This window comes from Microtus oregoni, unplaced genomic scaffold (assembly GCF_018167655.1).
Source record: "Microtus oregoni isolate MIOR12 unplaced genomic scaffold, Mior012 000015F_ref0000493, whole genome shotgun sequence".
NCBI lineage: Eukaryota > Metazoa > Chordata > Mammalia > Rodentia > Cricetidae > Microtus > Microtus oregoni.
The window spans coordinates 43,210,884-43,232,420 of record NW_024543074.1 but is presented as its reverse complement, the minus strand read 5'-3'; the positions used below and the strand labels follow the sequence as shown (position 1 = coordinate 43,232,420).

General features: G+C 49.2%; 1 protein-coding gene across 2 annotated transcripts in view; it reads right to left on the bottom strand.

Moving 5' to 3' along the window:
* The window catches only part of Anxa6 (annexin A6), a 53,490-nt gene that overhangs the window by 22,689 nt on the left and 9,264 nt on the right, over positions 1 to 21,537 (bottom strand). For both annotated transcript variants that reach the window (XM_041664808.1, XM_041664810.1), the window contains exons 2-11: positions 19,346 to 19,383; positions 11,559 to 11,649; positions 9,356 to 9,450; positions 8,475 to 8,588; positions 6,338 to 6,428; positions 4,988 to 5,067; positions 2,849 to 2,905; positions 2,126 to 2,219; positions 1,663 to 1,758; positions 28 to 86 (exon numbers count right to left, since the gene is read on the bottom strand). In XM_041664808.1, the coding sequence (XP_041520742.1) occupies positions 28 to 86; positions 1,663 to 1,758; positions 2,126 to 2,219; positions 2,849 to 2,905; positions 4,988 to 5,067; positions 6,338 to 6,428; positions 8,475 to 8,588; positions 9,356 to 9,450; positions 11,559 to 11,649; positions 19,346 to 19,357 (789 nt within the window). In that variant the 5' untranslated portion in view covers positions 19,358 to 19,383. The remainder of the gene's footprint in view (positions 1 to 27; positions 87 to 1,662; positions 1,759 to 2,125; positions 2,220 to 2,848; positions 2,906 to 4,987; positions 5,068 to 6,337; positions 6,429 to 8,474; positions 8,589 to 9,355; positions 9,451 to 11,558; positions 11,650 to 19,345; positions 19,384 to 21,537) is intronic.

Below are 21,537 nucleotides of genomic sequence, written 5' to 3'. Positions count from 1 at the left end.
CTCATTCTTACTATCCCGACTACTTACCTTCATGGCCTTGAATAGCCTTTCAGCAAAGTATTCTGGAGTACTGCGGATGCACTTCACTGGAGAAGGGGAGAGAAAAGGGAGAGGAGGAAAGGGTAGTTATCCCCATGCCTCAGAAAAGGGAAGGCACCCATAGGGCTCGCTCACTAGGTCCCTCCCTTTTCCCTTCCCCTTCATTTCCAGACCTGGGTGTGCTGGGAAGTGCTTTACAGCTGAGATCTAGCCTACACCCTTTCGTTTTTACTTTGAAATAGTTATTTGCTAAATTGCCTGGGCAAATTTACTCTTGTAGCCCAGGCAGGCCTTAAACTTGCAGTCGTCCCTAGTGATGGGAATTGCACACATGTTACCAGTTGTTCTTAACCCTTGGGGGCCACCACGTTCAAAGGCAGGAAGAATCCTGGTTTCTGATGGCCCTCAGCCCCAGAGTACCTCTAGCTTTAAACACAAGTGAAGCCTATATGCGCGCATGTGTGTGTGTGCGTGCGTGTGCACGCGCGCACGTGCACATGCATGCGTGTGTACATGTGTGCATTGGTTGGGAGTGATGCACACATAATCCCAGCACTCCAGAGACGGAGGCAAGAGGATCGGTGAGTTGAGGCCAGCATGGGATATAGGAGATTCTGCCTAAAAAAATAAAAATAAATAGATAAATAAAAGTAAGTAAGAAAGAAGGGGGCTGGAGACACGGCTCAGCGGTTAAGAGCACTGGCTGCTCTTCCAGAGGACCTGGGGGTTCAATTCCCAGCACCCACATGGCAGCTCACAGCTGTCTAACTCCAGTTTCAGTGGACCTGACATCTTCATACAGCCATACATGCAGTGTACATAAATAAATAAAGAAGGGAAACAAGGCTGGGCATGTAGCTCAATGGCAAAGACCCCAGCACCAACTAAGTCAGGCATGGTGGTGCGTGTGCTCACGCACATGCAGAGACAGAGGTAGGTAGGTGGTCAAGGGCCAGCCTCAGCTGACTCATAATTCAAGGTCAACCTGGGCTAAATGAGATCACGTCTCAAAAACAAAACAAAAACAAACCAACTCATGGCCTGGCTATGCTAACTCTTAAAATATCAGACTGGCAAAGAACTCAGTAAGTCCGGTCATCCCTCTGCCTTCATTTAACAGATGAGAAAACCAGGGCCCTTCTAGGCAAGGTGACTTGCCCCAGCTGAGCGGGATATTAGGGAGAGGTCCTGGGTTTGAATCTGGACTCATCAGCTTCTGGCTTCCCTTACAATCAAGGTAACCCTGATCTATTACAAGCAATTCCTTGACAAGGGACTCAGTCTCCATGTACTCAGGTTTGTCACCTGCTAAGTGGCAATATGGCGGTGGTGGCCCCTGCCCTCTAAAGACTCAATACCGTGTGGTGCCTGGCACGCAGACCCTCCAAGGTCTTTGACGGCTATTATCTCAACCTAAAGTGAGTGTTTTCTACCCTCATCACACAGGACATCACTATCTATGGCTGAGTTCCTCCCCATCCCCAGCCTTAGCCATGCTGCTCAACCAAACCTCTACCACCTGCTTTTCTCTACTCTAACTCCACCCCATGGGAATCCCTTTCATTCCAATCCCCTTACTTCTGGGATGACATCCCCGACTCCATTGTGGCCTTCAGTACATACCCACAGCCAACATCAGCTTCTCAAAGTCTCCAGACAGCTCCCCTCGGATACTGGCTTCGATGGGCTTCCCCGTGGTCTTCAGATACTCATCAAACACTGAGGGAGGCAGACAGACAGACATGCCATGCCATCTAACAGGGCTGCCACAGCAATAACAAAAGACCACAGACTTTTGAAGGGGATGGAGAAATGGCCAAGAATCAAACATTAGCAGGAGGCTGGGGCTGGCACTTCGGTATGGTGGCTGGGAGGTGACAGAGTTGTGTCGTGTCTGCTATACAGGTTGAGACAGGGTTACTAGTACTGTCCTGGTAATAACTCAGGTAAGGAACCTCACAACCCACAACGGGGCTAGTATTTGGTTTGGAGATCAAGTGGCTCTTGTGTACCATCAGTAGAAAAGGAAAAGAGGAAGGGGTTTTCAGGGCCACCCAAGGAGGTGCTGCAGTTTTTGGGAACTCACCCAATCGGAGGTGCTGTTTGCTACGGTTTCCCAAGATATAGATGAACTGGGCCTCATCTGTTCCCCATTTCAGTTCCCCCGCCTCGTACAGGTCCTGAGAAGGAAGAAGAGAGGGAGACATAACAGAAAGAACAAACCCAGGAAGACAGGACAGGCGCAGAATAACTGCCTGATCCTGGACAGGGCAGCTACTGGTGACCTCTTAACCTTTCTTCCCATCTTCCTGTCTGAGGAAGCTCCCATTCCACCTTCACTGATGAATCAGACATCCCCCCTGCTTCTTCCAAAACTACCCCTGTGGTCTGTCAGATGGCTCTTTCCTTCTCTCCCTTTCCAAAGCTCCCATAATTTCCTCTTTCTGCATGTTTGTTTGGGTGTGTCAGAGGATCAATCCTGGGTTTTGCTTCTTAGAAATGGTCCACCTTGTTTGTTTGTGTTTTGAGGCAGTGTCTTCAACTTTTTACATAGGTGCTGGGGTTCAAATACAAGTTACTATTTTACTTCAACACACTCTCTGACTTCATTCATACATGCTACCTCTAAAATAAACCTGCATCTCTTTTTCTGATGAAATCCTTTTCTGATGAAAAACAAGCTGTGATTCAGGGATTCCTGGTGCTTGATATAAAAGACTTCACCTTTACCCGACCCCAAAGCCCCTGGCCGCTCCCCTTCCATAAGGCTCCTGACTGAGACGTAGAGACCTCCATCAACATGGCTTACCTGGACATCCTGCTGGACCAAGTCCTCGCTCACAACATCGTCATTCTCCCGGGTTCCCTGCATGGAGAGACAAGGCAGTGTGTATTCCCAATGTATGGAGCCAGGGGTTGGCCCAGGAGAGCGACTGAACAGGAGAAAAGCCCAGTGTTCAATTTGTAGAGAATTGTAGGGAGCCTCTCCCTGACCAAACAGGAGTCCTGGGAATGACTGAGGTCCTTCTGATACCTCCATCCCAGGGCGGCAGACAAAAGTCCTGTACTTTGTAGACAGAGCTTTAGATGGCAAGGCCACAGGTCCTGGCATTCTCTAGGCCACTTCATGACAATGCCCAAGGGGTAAAGGATGATACAGGATCTCACTATATATAGTCTTGGCTGACCCAGAACTTACTACGTAGACCAGGTTGCCTAGAACGTACACTGAACCTTCTGTCTCTACCTCTCAAGTGCTGGAATTCTAGGCATACAATCAAGTCCCGCCTAGAGCTACACATTCATGTGCTAATACCAGGGTCTCCCACCCCCCTTACCCAAGAATTTACCCCTGAGGATTTGTGACTTGCATTCTAAGGTCTGAATGCTCAAACTGTGAAATACCAGTTTTCCTGATTCTTTTATCGCACTGCCCAGGTCCTGGACCCCACCCAATAGAGTAGCTTAGCAATGGGAAGGTACTTGACGGGAACTGGGCTAGCCATGCTGGGCTTTACTCCCAGCAATGCCACAGTCTGAAGCTGGCCTCTTCCTCTGGTGCTGTGTGTTTTAGTGTTTCACAGCCCTCAACTCTCTCAGGGACTGTGGCAGAGTCAGCAAGCCTACAATCAGTGACTTACTTTTGAGATGTGGAAGCAACATCCCTGACTCTAGGATGTGGGGCAGGAATCTCCTCTCCAGAACACGTGGCTTTGAAAAGGGGGCAAAGGTCACACTTGCCCAATCCTGATAACTACCTGGCTGGTTAACATGGAGTATAGGCTGCTATGGTAAGGTGGGGGTGGACTGGAGAAAACGCTATATAACGGGGAAGGGACTGACAAGAAGGAACAGAGGCGGTCTGATTCGTGTGCAAAGCTTCAGACAGTTTGCACCTTGGGACTGCATTTCAGTCACAACAATGCAATGCTTGTCCCTTGGGTGTCTGTGGTCACAGATTCTCATAGGGCCAAGCAGCGAGAAGACAGAGCAGGGTAGGCTCTCCAGCCACTACATATATGCATAGTTTCTACGAATCAAAAGAATACAGAAATCTGGCTTTTGGGTAGGATCTTTCCATTTCTGGGTATTATTAATAAACATAAAGCTGCTCTTTAAGATTGTAATTATGTATATATGATTTTGACTGTTTAAGTGGGTGTGCGCACATGAGTGCAGGCGTGTGCAGAGATCAGAAAAGGGTATCCTGTCAGATCCCCTGGAGCTGGAGTTCCATGCAGTGAGACGCCCCGTGTGGGGGCTGGGAACTGAATCCAGGTCCTCTGGAAGAACAGTTAGTGCTCTTAACCACTGAGCCATCTCTCCGGCCGCCATTGTTTTGTGTTTTGAGGTCACACGTAGCTCTTCTTGAGTTCATCTTCTTTTTTTTATTTTTTATTTTTTATTTTTATTTATTTATTTTTTTGAGTTCATCTTCTTGTCTCCACCCACCCAACGCCAGTATTATAGGCACACACAATCATGTCTGGCTGTTTTCATGTAAAAAAATGAAAAAAAAGGCAACCCAACATGGCAGGCTGGATTTGGTCATGGCAACATAGTTTATAGCCTCCTTAGAGGCCCTCGGGTGAGCTGGAGGATTAGAGCTTGGCAGAGGGGAGGCAGTGCAGGCAGGTCTCTCCCTTTGCGGGTACTTGAGGAGGGAAAGGAGTATGTGAATGAGGCATCTGTCTCCATAGGGCACAGCCTGTGTAACGCAAGGCACTGGGACAAGGGTAGACCAGCAGACAAAGCCTAGGCTTCAGAGTGGCCTCTCAGGCTCCAAAGGATGAAAGAAATGGGGATGGGCAGTGATGGAGGCACAGCTAGAGGAGGCCCTTACACCCTGTAGTCCTCCTAGGCCGCTTGTTTGAGAATCAGTGAAAGGAGCCTGTGACTCCCATGGGGCGAGCTGTAGGGAGGGGCACATGTCTGCACATAGACCCACCTGAAGCAGCACTACCAGCATCTTCTGGAAGTGGCCGGAAGTGTCTCCAATGATGTCAGACTCCAGATCTCGCTCATAGGCTGTGGAAGGAACACAAGGGTTCTAGTCTCATCCCCCCAAAACTTCCAAGATCCAGAACTGAGGTTTTTTGTCCCCCCGCCCCCATATGATTAGCTATTGTTATACACCCCAATCCAGTCTGCATGGCTACTATGGCCAAATGCCTCTTCCCAGCCACTAGTACTAGGATACTAGGAAGTGGATTCTTTCTCCTTCCGTCCCCTTGTACCATCTTACTGCATAATCATCCTCACCTGGGCAGAGGGGTCTTCTACCCCCAGCAACAAAACAACTGTCATAGAGTTCATATCTGATTGCAACATGGCTGACTTGCTGCTGAACTCTGAGCAAAACATCAGTGCTTTGTTGGCTACAAAGTCCTCTCCAGCCTCATCTGGGCGACCTAACTTACTGCTGCACAGGACTCTACACACCGCTGTTCCTTCCGCCAGAAGGACCATCTGTCACCCCATTCTCCATACAACAAGTTCCTCACTGCCTCCTGAGACAGGTTTTCTGACATAGGTTCTCTCTTGGGAATGTCTGGTTCCTGTTCATTTCCTTCATAAAATCTGACCACCGTGTCATTGTTATTTTTCTCTGAGACTCACTGTTATTTCATAAGGCTACAAGTTCCAGATATAGAGACTACACTGCTTCTATCTATCACCATCTCCTGAGAACCTGTACACTGTCCAGCACAGAACAGGTACTTACCGCATGGACAGACAGAAGGACAGTGGATAGATATAGAGATATATATGGATGGGAAGATGGATATGGATGAGTAAATGGGTAGATGGATGGGTGGATAGATGAGTATATGAACAGGAAGTTAGATGGGTGTTGGATGGATGGATAAATGGTATATAGATGGGTGGGTAGTTGATGGATGGAAGGATGGGTAGGTGGTAAATGGATGGTCAGACAGACGGATGGGTCAGAAGGCAGATGGACAGTGGGTAGACAGACGTTGGATGAATAGATGAATGGTAATGGATGGGTTGATAGATGATGGATGGTGGGTAGACAGTGAATGGGTGGGGAATGAGGGAATGGATGATGGGTAGATGGATGGGTTGATGGATGACAGATGAGTGAGTGGGTGGATGAGGGGTGGATGGACGTATGAGAGAATAGATGGACAGATGCTGGATGGATGGGCAGTGTGATGAAGGATGGGTGGATAGATGGGTGAGTGGGTGGATAACTGATGGTCAGGGGGAGGGGGGATGGGTAGTCTCAGTGTCCCCATCCTTGCAGTCTGAGTGTCATTCCCGCCCATCTCACCATCTTTGTATGCGGCCACTAGCTGGTGCATCTGCTCATTGGTCCGGGAAGCCAAAATCTCAATGAGGCACTTCTCATCTGTGCCGACGCCCTGCAGGAGAGAAGGAACATGTAGGGTAGAGCAGAATGGGAAGCCTTAGCCACAAGGGACCCTGGAGCAGCCTGCGCTGTGACACCTCCTGCAGCCATGGTGTCTTTGGTTCAGTTTCTAGGCATCATTTGGGAGATGCCAACCTAAGACTCAAGACATGGGTTCTAGTCCCACCTATACAGCAGCTGTGATGATTTCTCATTAAGAAATGCAATCTTGGCTCGGGAGGCAGAGGCAGGCGGATCTCTGTGAGTTCCAGACCAGCCTGGTCTACAAGAGGTAGTTCCAGGACAGGCTCCAAAACCACAGAGAAACCCTGTCTCGAAAAACCAAAAAAAAAAAAAAAAAAAAAAAAAAAAAGAATGCAATCTTGGGATTAAGGATGTGGCTCACTTGGTATAGTTCTTACCTGCCATGCAATAAGACCCCATGTTTGACCCAGAGCTGCATAAAGCCAGGCATGGTAGGCATAAAGATCTAGTCCTAGTACTTGGGAGATAGAGGCAGAAAGAAGGTTTAGGAGTTTAAGGCCAGCCTGGGCTACATGATACCCTGACTCAATAAACAAATAAAAATTCAAAAACCAGCACAATCCTGCGTTCTTTTCTCCCTAGAATCACGACTGGAAGCAAGATGGTCCATTGGCAACTTTACTGGCACAGTAAAGTTTACTGCAGAGATTACACCTTTGCTGGCATTCCTGCACAAGCCTCAGAGCCTCCAAGTGTACTGCCAGAGTTCCGCCCATAGAGTACACGGTGTTCATTAAGTTGGACTGAATGATCTTTGAATGAATTCTCCAAGTCACCCACCCAATGGAGCACTTTGTACATAAAATGGACATTTATAAAACCTTCAACAACAATGACTTCATCTTTCTGGCCACAATTTTCTCATCTATACAACAAGGAAGCTCTTCATTACACTGCCAAATTCTAAGGCTGACCTCCTGGAAGGCAATACATTCCCACATGGCCAATTGTACCCACTCATGAACTGAATCTATGTGTGGGAACTCAATGACGGCAGAGGTCATAGACTTTATACACTGCAAAATGCCAGGTACAACCAAGGGCTGTTGTGTGTATTTTTTAGGGTGCTAGGGATGAAACCCAGAGCTTCCAAATAGGCATTCTATCTCTGAGTCACACACCTTAAACTGGGGGCTTTGTGTGTGTTTACACACATACACAAGTATATGCATGCAGAGGTCAGAGGTCAGCTTCAGATGTCTTCTTTATCTCTCTCCACTTTAGCTTTCCAAACAGGGTCTCTTACTAAACCTAGAACTTGCTGTTCTGTCTAGATGGACTAACCAATCGGCCCTGGTGATCACCTGTTCCCACTCCCTACAACACGGGGGTTACAGAGGCTTTGATAGAAGATTTGAAGTCAGGTCTTCACGTTTGCCATAGCAAGCACTTACCCACTGGGCCATCTTCCCAGTGCCCCACTCCCCACACTTTTTAGGTCTTTTCTGTAACCTAGGCTACAGTCTCGAACTTACCATCCTCTTGCCTTCACTCCCCACTGCTATGATCGCCAGCAGGCACTACCACACCTAACCAAGGGCTTTTTGCCCTCTTCCTAGAGGGCATCCCTCTGTCTCAAGCACGTTAAGTCTTGCTCATAGCTGAATACACAGCCCCAGCCTGGAATCTCCTCTGCACTCCTATCCACCAGAGCCTCTGCAGGCTTTTCGGTTCAACTTGGTTCTCTTAGACCCAGTGTCTTCAATAATTAGTTTTTACTGTGCCCTCAGCTTCAAGTGTGTTGGACAGCATTTGTCTACATGTCTCCACTTTCTCAGGACTATGACTCCTGGCATGGGGATCAGAACAAAGGCCTCATTTTACAGGGTCTACTTTTCCCTAACCTCTGTTCACATCTATCAGATTGGCGAAGACTAGGAAATCCATCTGCGACAGGCTGGCTCTCAGAGCAGGCCACATGTGCTGGGTGGGCAGGGACTGACCACAAGCTTATGGCAAAGCCCAGAACTTACTGCCCACATCTGCAGTGCACACTTTGACCCACGCTTCTTACCGAGATGGCGTCTTTGATTTCTTTGGCATCACAATAGGCAAGCGGCCTCATGAGGTTCACGATCAGCCGCTCAAACTTCCCTGTCAACTCATACTTCAAGTCTGCGATGAGGTCCTGGGGTTGGAGGAGCACCACGGTAGAGATGAGTGAGAAGTCAATGCTTTCTCTGCCTGGCCCAAGGCTGAGTCGCCTTGCTGGATCCAGCTCTTGGGAAGAGACACTACCAGTGCCCCTTAAAGAAGATTCAAGAGCATCCAAACTGCCTAGGCTCCCCCAAAGCCAGTATGTGCAGTAGGATCAAAAACCCATTGCCATTGTTCTTGAGTTCTCAGTATTCCTCATTGTCTACTATGTTCAGCAAGTCCGGTTTTATCCCATGCTTTTTCAGACCCAGGCCAGCTGTCCTTGGTGGGTTCCCGATAGAACTAGACCTGGATGGAGGTGGGTGGTCTTTGGACTTCCCACAGGTCAGGGAACCCTGATTGCTCTTCGGGCTGATGAGGGAGGGGGACTTGATCGGGGGAGGGGGAGGGAAATGGGAGGCGGTGGCGGGGAGGAGGCAGAAATCTTTAATAAATAAATAAATAAATAAATAAATAAATAAACTGTGCCCAAATTCCCCCCCCCCCAAAAAAAAAGATTCAAGAGACTTCAGGCCACTGCCCCAAGCCATGCAGCTGGCAGCAGGCCATGCAGGTTCTAGCTCTCGGCACTGCCCTCCCCCACCACTGTGAGATCCACTATCTGTGTCTCCTCGGATCTAGGTGTGTAAGAGAGTGGCTATGGCACAGGTCTGGTACTCAGATGACACGTGACACCGAAGGACAAGAAAGAGCAGAGGAAGAAGAGCCAGTGCACAAGCAGAGCTGGAGAAGAATTACCTTGCCATAGAGGGACTTGTAACTCTGGCAGATCTCCTGCCTCTGCTTGTTGCTACGGGAGGTGATCAGCTCCAGTATGGACTCCTTGTCACTGCCTAGAAAGAAGAGTTGAGGGCACCTGTGGTTAGTGACGAAGCAAGACAGGGCCTTCAGGTTCAGAGGCCCATGTTAATTCACTTGCAAAATATCCTTCCCATTATTTCAACTAAAGCTTCATGGCGCGTGTGGAGCATGCTCAGAGGCGTTTATGGTACTCTAAAGCGAGCATGCCGCTCACTCAGGAATGGGACCGTGGCTGTGTGAATCTGTACGGGCCTGCATTAAAATGTTCATGCTTGACGTGTTCAGTGAGAGCGCTGGCTGGGAAATGGCTGTGGGCCTTCTCCTCTGCCGCAGGTAATGAATCGTCCACCACTCAAGTCTCCACTCTGTTTATCTCGACTTGCTCAACAAGGTGCAAGTCTACTATAGTCAGTTAAGCTGTCACCCCACCCAGCCTGCCTCCAGGAAGCCCTCCAGGCTGTTCCTTTATCAGGTAGAGGCCTTGCAGCTTCTACAGGTTACAGAAGAAACTTTCTGCTCTCAACAAGGAAATGGAAACAGTGGATCTCAATCTGTGGGTCGCAACCCCTCACATCAGCTCTCCTGAATATAAGATATTTATATTACCATTCATAACAGTTGCCAGGTGGTGGTGGTGCACACCTTTAATCCCAGCACTTGGGAGGCAGAGGCAGGCAGATCTCTGTGAGTTCGAGGCCAGCCTGGTCTACAAGAGCTAGTTCCAGGATAGGCTCCAAAGTTACAGAAAACCCCCTGTCTCAAAAAGTCAAAAACCAAACAAACAAAAAGCCCAACTCATAAAAGTAGCAAAATTACAGTTATAAAGCAGCAACGAAACGACTGAATATATTAAAGTGTCGCAGCATTAAGGTCACAGCAGGAAGTTGAAAACCACTGGTCTAAAGGGACCTCTAAGTCCCCATAGAGAGGGATCATTGCATTCATAACACCTGGGCTCAAAGGGTCGCTGAACGAGCTCTCTGTGGCACAAATACAGAAACTGAGGCACAGAGACAGGTAAGGATTTCCACAAGGCCTCACAATGTACTTGACTTAGAAAGACCCAGATGTCCTAACAGCATGTGTTCTGCCAACTGCAGACAAGCAAAGGTGGGAATAAGCACAAATTCAGGTCAGTGGACACCCTGAAGAAAGGCAGGGGAGTCGCCAGGAGGGTACCAATTCACCAAGGTTCTCAGTTATACTAACCAGGTCTGTTCCATAAGCTCAGGTCTATGGGTAAGGCTTCAGTATTTTTTCAAACCTCTCTTTAGTGGTTTGACATAAATATATACATGATCGAGCTCTCTGCGGGACAAATACAGTGGTTTGACATAAATATATACATGATCGAGCTCTCTGCAGCACAAATACAGAAAAAAAGTATATACATATATGTGGGTGTGTATACTTTTTTGGTTTGACATATTTTATTGTGAATTTATAAAATATGAAAAAGACAAAAAATTAATTAAATAAGCTAGTCACACCGCTACAAAGCAGAACACTTCTCTAGCGTGCATGAGATTCTGGGTCCAACCCCTAGCAACAGGAACAAAACAAAACAAAACAAAACCACATTCCAGGCTCCTCCCCCACCAACAGTTACTGTGTAGCCATTTCTAGGGGCTGGGACATTCTCTCAAGGATGGAAGAGGGAGGCTTTTAAGGCATAGATGCTCATGAAATTTACAGGGCTCAGAAGTTCTGGGATCTTAGTGGATTCAGAAAGCACAGACTGCTACATTTACCATGGGGCTCTTTCCCAGGATCATAAAAACAGTAACAATGGCAGAGAAAGGGAAGCCTCCCTGATGGAGCTGCCTGCAAGCTGGGCAGGGAGCACTAAAGTTGCAGCTTTCCAGGAAAGTGGGCTTGTCAGTCATGCATAGGGGTCACCTATGCTCCTGTAAGTAACCCCAATAAACTCACTGATTCATCAAACTAAATGAATTTGGAACGGTGTTTTTGGTTTGTTGGGGTGCCCTAACTGGATAGACTATGGTCTGTTCATGTTTCTCTAGGAAAAGCCACAGAATACTAACAGATGGCTCGAGGACAGGCCACATGCAGAGTGGACTGGTCACCTTCCATGTACCCTCCTCCCCATGGGACCCACTCTTGGGTGGCCGACACCCACCGAAGCCTTTCATGGCTGTATACAAAGCCTCAGCATCCTGATTTGGATCAAAGTCTGGGAAGTCATGGATGGAGCCTCGGTACATCGTGCCCTGTGGAGAGAAAAGCAGAGGGTGAGTTCCGACCTTGGACCTGCACCCAGGTCTGACCCTAGCTCTGGTTCAGGCTGAGCTCCCCAGAGGTCACCTGAGGTCACCTGGGAAGGGAGTGGCTGCTCAAAAGACAGTGCCATCCTCAAAGGGAGGGCGGCTTGGCCACGGGTGACGGCTCATCACACTTCATCACCTGGCACCAGCAGGAGAGGTTAAAAAGCCTGGCTGAGTGGCAGGGCTGGAAATGATCCCTGTGAGTGACAAGAGTCCTGTGTGTGTGTGTGTGTGTGTGTGTGTGTGTGTGTGTGTGTGTGTAGCTGGAGGGCAGCCATAGGTATTGTTTCTCAAGTGTCATCTTTGATGTTTTTGTTTGTTTCTTTTGAGATAGGGTCTCACTGTGTAGGCTAGAACTGCACTGTAGACTATGCTGACCTTGACTCACAGAGCTCCCCCCCCCTCCCCATGCTGCGGATTAAAAGCCTGCACCACCACACCCTGTCCTACCTTATTTATTTATTTTTGTTAAGAATGGCTAAAAGTTCATCATGAGGGTGGGTATGTGTAGGCCATGCTGCACATATGAAGGACAGCTTGGTGGAGCCGGTTCTCTCTTTCCGCCTTAGGTGGATGCTCTCTCTTTCCACCCTTTCCATGGCAGGCTTGTGTAGCAAGTCTCTTTACCCACTGAGACATCTTGGCAGGCCATACATCTTGTTTTGGGTTCTTTGTTTTTCAAGACAAGGCTCTTTCTACAGAGCCCCAGCTGTCCTGGAGCTTACTATGAAGACTAAGTTTATCTCCAACTCCCAGAGATCCACCTGCCTCTGCTAGGATTGAAGGCATGAACTACCATGCCTGGCTTACCTTATTTTTTGAGAGAGGGGCTCACCTATCATAGGTGGCTTGGCCACTGGGCCCCAGGGATTCACTTGTTTCTGTCTCCTCGACACTGCTATTACAAGGACATACCACCACGCTGCTTTTTGTTGTTGTTGTTTTTGCAGAGGGGGTGGGGTCTGGGTTCTCAGGCTTGAATGCAGGTCCTCATGTTTTACCTAGCAAGTACTTTGAGGAGGTCTAAGCCACCTTCCCAGTACTCCTAACCATTTTTCACAGCATTTTGAAGTTTACAAAGCCTCTTATCTCCATGAACACAATTATATTAGCCACTGTGGCCGTGTTTAAGGTGGCATCTACAAACAAACCCCAAGAAGGAGTCCCACAGACCGCGGCCCTCTTCCCTCTTCCCCTCAGTTGCACAAACCTAACAGCTGCCAAGTACTCAGGGGACCCAGAGCTACTCTCAGATTCAATGCCAAGATGAGCACAGGTCCTGGGGGCCCAGTAAACTGAGCTGTGAACTGGCATCTAAGGATAAGCTGGCAGGGTCCTTGCAGGCCAGAAGAGGAAGGCGGAGAGCCAGCGGACCTCAGACATCAGATCAAAGCTGAATGCACAATGGGCTGCTTCATGGAGGAGTCAGATGTGGGTCAGCTTTACAGTACGGAGAAGCATGGGGTCTGGGAGAACCACCTGGTCAATCCAGTACACACGGCCTGTCGCTGGGCAGGCACACAGACCACAGTCTGTGCCAGGCCCTGGGCCAAGGGCTGAAGATTCAGGAAAACCGAAGATCGAATTTTGCTGAGCCCCTCGCCCAGTCACAGAGATGAATCATAAATGGTTATGTAGCCGGGCGGTGGTGGCGCACGCCTTTAATCCCAGCACTCGGGAGGCAGAGGCAGGTGGATCTCTGTGAGTTCGAGACCAGCCTGGTCTACAAGAGCTAGTTCCAGGACAGGCTCCAAAGCTACAGAGAAACCCTGTCTCGAAAAAAAAAAAAATAAATAAATAAAAAAAATGGTTATGTAAACACCTAAAGAGAGAGAGGCATGGTACAGAGGAAACAGCTAAGCCCAACACCAGCTCCAGAAAGAGATTATAAAAGGTTCTGTAGATGGAGGAGCAGAGGGAGGCTGAGGAGCCCACAGATTGTGTCTTAACAAGTGAGACAAGGACAGGCAAAGCCGGAATCCTCCCATGGTCCTGTGTCCCCTGGTGGCTCCTCCCACAGAGTCCAGCCAGACGTCTGTCTGCCCTCTGCCATCGGTCACCGAAGCTGACTCTTCAGAGGTATGCGTGTATGGGGGCAGGGCGACTATTTAAAGTGCTCCAAGGGACACACCTTCTTCCCGCCATTCCCTATTCGGGAATCCCCTGCAATCTGATCTCAGGCCTGGGCAAAGCTAGAGACAAGGCAAAGGATGGCACATGCTGGCCCCACCTCCTGCCTAGATTCCCTCCGCCCTCTTCAGCCCTTCTGAGGCCTGCCTGCTACATTTGCATTTGCACAGTGCCACCCTGGATAGCCTGATCCAGGGACCTGAGGTCCAGTGTCGGGCCTGGTCTGTGCATGGCTCAGAGACTGACCAGAAGAGACCCTCAAGTCCCTGCTGTCAGAAAAAAAAAAGACAGTGTCTAGCTGGAATTTTACCTTCTAACTATCTCGTGTTTCTCTCTGTCTATCCTGGTTTAGCAATGTCAAAAAATAATTACCATTAGCTTCTAGGGTGGAGAAAAAGGGAGCAGAGGGAAGCAGAATGTCTGCTTTGCAAAGGGCCTTAAAGACTTTTAGTCTAACCTTCCTTCCTCTTGATCCTTTTGGGAGTTTTGTTTGTTTGCTTGACATAAGGTCTCATGTAGCCAAGGCTGGTCTTGAACTCACAACGTAGCCAAGGCTCACCTTGAACTCTTGATGCACCTGCCTCTGCCACCTGAGTGCTGGGATTACAGGTGAGTGACACCACATCTGGCCCTTAGACTTTTTTTTTTTTTTTTTAAAATATTTATTTATTATGTATACAATATTCTGTCTGTGTGTATGTCTGCAGGCCAGAAGAGGGCACCAGACCTCATTACAGATGGTTGTGAGCCACCATGTGGTTGCTGGGAATTGAACTCAGGACCTTTGGAAGAGCAGGCAGTGCTCTTAACCACTGAGCCATCTCTCCAGCCCCTGGCCCTTAGACTCTTGACTCCAGAGGACAGGAGCTGTCATAAACAGGACATAACCACACAGGACAGAGTGGATCCCTGCACCCAGCACAGGCTTAGCAATGGAGACCAGAGAGGGCTTGCTAAATGTAACTGAGTTGAACGAAGGACTGAGGTGAAGAATGCTGAAGAGGGAGGCCGGTAGGGGGAGGGCAGTTTGACTTCTTAGCATGGATTCCTAGCACCATTGCTCAGCATTGGAGATGCTGGGACCAGCAACGGAGCGTCCAGCTTTGAAATAGCTTTCTGGGAGTCAGGTCCTCTGGGGTCTATCTGAGGCAGCCAGCTGCTGCCATGACTCATGATGTTTTTCTTTCCACCTGCCTGAGTCCACACGTCCTTCATCTCTCTAGCTCCAACCTCCTTGCCATCAATTCTCGGGCTCACTTGGAGAAAAAAGGTAACGGATCTTAAAATTTCAAAGACCCAAAATAGAGAGGACAAGTGACATGTGACCAGCCAGCATGTCAGAGGTCTGACTGAGAAGGTCAAGATGGCTGTTTCTAGCAAACCAAGCTTTCTCCCTTCCTGCCAGATGCCAGAATGGTGTGGTCAATCATAAGGGAAGGCGTGACCATCATATAGCTTAGGGTTTCTTCCTCAGCTAATGATGCCCACTTATCTCTTCTTGAAGACTAAACAGGGAACGATTGTCCTGCACTGTCTGACTCCCCTGCTGGGATGGCAGCTTTTGGAGACCTGTTTCCTCTCCGTGTCAGGGTGACCCACATTCAAGCTATAAACAGGCATCAGTGCCTCACCACGCCTAGACCCCAAAGGCTTCTCACATGGAGATTCTTGTTTCCAGGGAAACTAGAGCCACCTACTCATCCATCTGTTATTCAGCTGCCTATCTACCTACCAATGCACACATTGCCAATTTATGCTCAATCTATCCTCCCATCCATTTATCTGTTTGTCTGTTCATGTATCTGTCAATCTGTCTATCTGCCATTCCATCTACCTACCAAGCTATCCATCCATCCATCCATCCATCCATCTCTCACTGAGACTCTACTAGGTGCTTAGCCCAGGGACCACAGTCGGGTAGGGAACTACATGGTAAGTGCACCCACAATCCAATCAGCTAAGTACATCACAGGGGCTGGAGAAGAAACCTTGTGAAGGCTGGGACTGCATCTGTCTTGCTCACTGATGTATTTCCAGCCCCAGCATAGGACCTAGGGTATCTAGGCACACCTGGTATTTGCTTCTGAAGTAGATGTGAATTACTGAGAATACATGCTGAGCAGATTAGAGCTGACTTCCTGGAGATGATGTCTGAGTCCCGGTGAGTTCTGCAGGATGAGTAATGGTGGTCCTCTACCCTCGGGAGAGAGGCTGTGGAAATTACCACACAGAGGAGATATGGCAGAGGGCTGGGAGACAGTGAGAACATTGCAGGAAGGAACCCCAGGATACAGTGCTTAGGAGCTGATGCCCAGAGTCTTTCAACTCATGTGGTGTGCAATGAGAATGAAGAAGAAGGATGGGTTTGCAATGTTATCAAGAGCTTGCAGTCCTGTTGGCTACCCTAAGCATGCCCTCTAAGTCAGGGCCTGGTTCTTGCACCTGGCATTGCTGTCTCTGCCCATTAAACAGAGATGCTCCTCATGATACTGTCTCCAGGATTTTGTATTTTTTTCCCCCAGGAAGTCTAACCATGTAACTAACCCATCTTCTGTGTAGGTTAAAAGCTGTCAAACAGCAGCAGTTTCAAACTGATGCCTTTCTCAAGGCCAATAGTAGGGATGCCTTAGGTTCTTTTCGATCTCTGAGATAAAATACCTTGAACAAAAGCAACTTAAGGGAGAGGGGGCTTATTCTGGCTCATGGTTCAAGAGCACAGTATATCATGGCGGAGAAGTTGGGGTGGCAGCTGGTTATATTCCTTCTATTGTCAAGAAGCAGAGAACAATAAAGGCTCATGCCTACCTCACTTTCTCCTCTTCATACAGTCTAGGATCCCAGCCTAGGGAATGGTGTTACCCATAGTGGATAAGTCTTCCTATCTCAATTAACCTAATTAAGGTAATCCTCCAGAGCTGGGCATGGTGGCATACCCCCTTAATCCCAGGCCTCAGGAGGCAGAGGCAGGCAGACTGGTCTAAACAGTGAGTTCCAGGCCAGCCAGAGCTACATAAAGTGTGTGTAGGGGTGGACGGGGAAGAGAATCCTTCCGTAGGCATGCCAAGAAGACCATTTCCTAGGTGCATCTAGATCTTATTAAACTGACAACTGAGATTAATCACTACAAGGCTCATGTTAGAGGCAACAAGTGCCAAGACAGATTCTAAAATGGTACTCAAAAGCTCATAGTCAGATGCCAAAGTCAATGACCATAAGACTAGAAATTGCCTACAGGGGCTGTGAAGTACAATTAATAAAAACTTGGAGAGAGAAATTGGGGTTCAACCTGAAGGTCAGAAAAGCAAAATAGCTAGCCACTGGCTCTTACCTTGTCCTCAGTCTGAAAATGGCTATCCTGCCTCCAGGAATCTCAGAACGAGACTGAGACTAAGATGTCTCCTCCTGTTTTATAATCCTCTCTAGTTCTGGGATCAAAGGCACGCACTGCCTGGTTTCTATGGCAACTAGTGTGGCTACTAGGATTAAACATGTGTGTTACCACTGCCTGGTCTGTAAGGCTGACCAAAGATCAGATTACTCTCTGATCTTCAAGCAAGTTTTATTTATTAAAATAAAAATGAAATGTCACTACAGGGCTTGGAGGAGACAAGAGGCACCTGCCAGGCTGTGGGGCAGAAGACAGAGCACCAGGCATGCTGCCCTCCCTGTTGTGGCTACTTCGTCTCTGCCCTTCTCCCTCTGTGGATGGTGTGGCTGGGTTCTTGTGCTGTTTGGGCTGAAGAAAAACAATCAAGGTGACACCAGGGAAGGGTGGCTAATGGACCACATAGGCTTGGCCAAAGCGTTCCCAGAGAGAAACTAAGTGGGGATCTAGTTCAGTCCCCCATGCGGCTCTGCACAAGGATAGAGAAGTCTTTTCATTGCCTGCCCGCTAGCTCCACAATCCAAGATATCACACAGTCATGGGCACTGCAAGCAAAATGGGACTTAGCTCTAGCTGCTAACATAAAGCTACAGAAACATTCCCTCAAACTGTCTAGGCCTAGCTCCCACAGGCCATGGCTCACCCCATTATGGAAGTTTATATTCCTAAATGCCACCTGTACAGCTGCCTCGGCCACCTGTAACCAGCCTGTCCCACCCCATGCAGATAGGATTCTGGAAGCAGATACCCAGGACGGAGGGAGTGGGGGAGAAAGCTTTCCACCCTGAAATATTTAGCAGACCCCGCTGCCAGGTGGTGAGCAGCGTGGGCCCTGGGGCTCCAGCCTGTGAGGCCCCACCCCTGCTACTGCAGGTGTCCTGGGCCTCCTAGAACGCAGATACACATTACCTAGATGGATGATTGCCTATACAGGAACTCTAGCAGACAGCAACCATAGCCAGCTCTGGTACCCACCTCATCCTGCAGCTGCTGGGATCCCAGGACACCCACCCCTCTCTCCCTGTCTGCAAAGTGTTTTTGTATTTGTTATTGCATTTCAATACCAAATCTCACTACTAAACAGGCCACAGAGCCACATCTCCTGGGGCCTTCCTTCCAAGTTCAGTTCTTTGGAAGGTGACAGGAAGGACCCATCATCATAATGGAAGGAGCTAAGGTGACTGGACCCAAGGAGTGTGAACAATGTGCTGTGTGTTTGCGAGGGTGTGTGTGTGGGGGGGGGGGGGGTGAGGCACACTGCAGACGGTGCTAAGAGCAAGCAATAGACAAACTTCCTTCTTCGCACAGCCCTGTCTTCAGCAACCTTCTCCCTCTTGAGGTTGCTGCCTGCCAGGCACCCAGAATTACCCTTTGCCCTGACTACACTGTATTCTTTCTCAGTTCTGGCCTTCTGATCCAGCCAGCCTGCCCCAGACCCCTCTTGTTTTCCAAAGCCTCTTAACTCAAAGGGGGTGCCCTTCTGCTGGCCCCAGACCTTTTTCATGTCCCACCAAAGCATGACTTGCATTCACACCCAACCCCCCTGAAACTTGCTTGGTCTATTCAACTTGGTCTATTCAAAGTGGGGTCACTTCAACTCCCCACTCTAAAAAACATGTTACCCAGGCCCGGCCAATGCGGATAAAACCCAAAACCACTGAAAATAAGTTGCACTATTGTATCCGGGTCTCTGAAGACCAGATAATGGAAGCCTGGAGGTGCACGATGCCCATGGCAGGCAAGAAAGAACCTCTCAGGAATGAAGCAATCTAGAAAGAGCTGCCCACCAAAGCCGAATCCTCACTCTGCCATCTAAGAGTTGGATCCAGACAGTCCCGAAGCCCTGCACTTCCCAGTGCTTGAGTCAATTCGCATCCTTTTGTACCTGGGATATTGTGCACCATCTCTGGCGACTTGCATAGGAAGAGCTGTGAATTTACAGCCACTTCTAGTCCTTTAGGGCTGAAAGTACCAGGGCTTACCTGAAGGTACCAGGGGTTAGCTGAGGGCCCCAAGGGTTAACTGAAGGTACCTACCTAGCTTAGCTGAGGGTACCTGGGACTCCGGCCTACTGATGCTAGGGTTCCCAGACAGAAGGGTAGGGCGTCGAGGAGGAGAGACCCTTACCTGTTTGGCCATGGTCTCAGGTTCTGTAGCAGAAACCACTGTGGAAAGACAATAAAATTTGAGAGACCACTCCAGGACTCTGTAACTCTCTGTTTTGTTTTTGTCCCCACCCCTTCATTTCCCCTCTTGTTCTCATACCCAGAGACCTGGTGGAACCAGGAACTTTGTTTTTCAGGGGACGGTGGCTGGATTAGATGCTGTGCAGCCAGTCTTAGCAGGGTGGGAAAGAAATCTGGAGGAGAAGGGAGGCTGGGAATGACCACTGACCTAGCACTGACCCAGGCCCTGCTGTGTGCCTGGTATCTCCCCTAATCCTTTTAGAAATCCTTACAGGCAGCAGGTGCTCTTTATAAGAGACAGGAAACCAGGGTCGGGTACCACATTTGGTCCAAAGTCAAACCATTTAGACACTCCGGAATCCAGAGTCCCTGTGTGCTACATGCAATTTGTGCGCCCTCGTTCCAAGCCACTGAGAATGTCTTCCCAGCCAGGCCTTCTCACATACAAATGGGAAGAAGCAGGAGTCCTTTCTGAGGACATCATCTTAGATCATCTACCCCAGCCAGCAATGCCCTGAACCCCGAGAACACAGCAGGACATAAGACTGAACGGTCCCATTTTCACAGTCCCAGTGATAAATGCACCCACATGGATTACAAGAAGCACCTGGTGACAAAAGGCGATGGGATGTAACCCTGGGCAGCCAGCCAGAGATCTCATACAGATGCCTGGGTAAGAGGCAACACAGAGGTCAATGTGACTGAGGTGGCAGCAGACAGAAGGATGGTGAGAGGATGACCTGAGGTCACTGTGAGGGCTTGGCTCTACTCTGGTGGAACATGACCATCGCCACTGTGGGAAACTTGAACAAACAGGGTGAAATATCTTACTGAAACCGGGGAAGGACTATGGGTTGGAGGTGTCAGGGACAAGAGCTACAACGAAGTTGGGACACAGGTGTATAAATAAATAAATTTATAAATAAATGAAAAGGGGAAGCGAAGTAGGCGCAGGGCTGAACTGAGCTCACGAGCACTCAGCAGAAGGGCAGGAGATGCAAGTTAAGCAATCAGGAACCATGGAGGGCCACTGACCACCACTAGGAGCAGCAAGCATACGCGGACCGCCTTAAAACAGCTCCAAACTGCTTTGTAAGAGCAAAAAAATAACTTACTTGCAAGGAATGAACTAGAAAGGAGGGTGGAACCATAGGGACCTGCAACTCAGCATTCTCCAGCCCTACACATCCCCTAACTTAGGAGACGGCTCCCTTGACACATAAGGTCTGTGACTGGGGCTTAGTGCCCATTTCTGAGTTCAAGGTTATGCTAAGCACAAACTGCTGGGGGATGGGACCTGAATCACTCCCAGCATAGAGCAGACACGTCAGGGGTGGTGGTTTATTGTACTGGTGAGGCCTTAGGTACAGGGACTTTATCAGTTTGCCCCCATGTTGCCTCTGCTGGAGTCCGGCAGTCAGCAAGGAGCAGTGACCTGGTAATGCTGGCGTTGGGGGGCACAGACAGAGATCTGCCTGCGATTGAAGCTCAGCTACAGGAAACCCTGCTGTTGCCTGGGCAACCGGGGGCCCCTTGCTATAAAAGGGCAGCTCTCACCAGGAAATGGAAACCTCACATGAGAAGGGGTGACTTCCAGGACTGAGCCCAGAACCAGCTCTGGGGTTTCCTCAAGCCTGGAGACCCAAGGGGCAGCTGGTGAAGGAACCAGCCCCCAAACTGCCAGAGACCGGGGAGTGAAAGAGGCCCAGGAAGTGAGCTGACATGAGGGTGGGAGGGCTGGGACCTGCCACTTGAAGGCGGAGGCACTTTCTTTTGGCGTGGTTGCTGGAAACTTCAGCAGCTGGCTGGCGCCCAGGCCCATCTGGACGACAGCCCCTTTCCACAGAGAGCCAACTCCAAGGAGAGGCCACCATGCCTTTGGGGGAAAACTCCAAGGGCAGTTTCTGTGGGCCCGTTGGGGGCCTGCTTCCTGCGTGTGTGGAAAGTGAGTTTCCTTGATAATTTAACATTTAGATTGCAGTCCAGAGGTTCAATCCGGTCCATTCCAACAGGGAAGCTAAAGGCTGAAGCACCGTGGTGGCTGTCTGAGCACTGGGGGCCCCTCCCATGACAGCCTACACCACACGCTTCAGACTGGCTAAGCAGCCATTGGCCCAGGATCCTAGCTGAGGC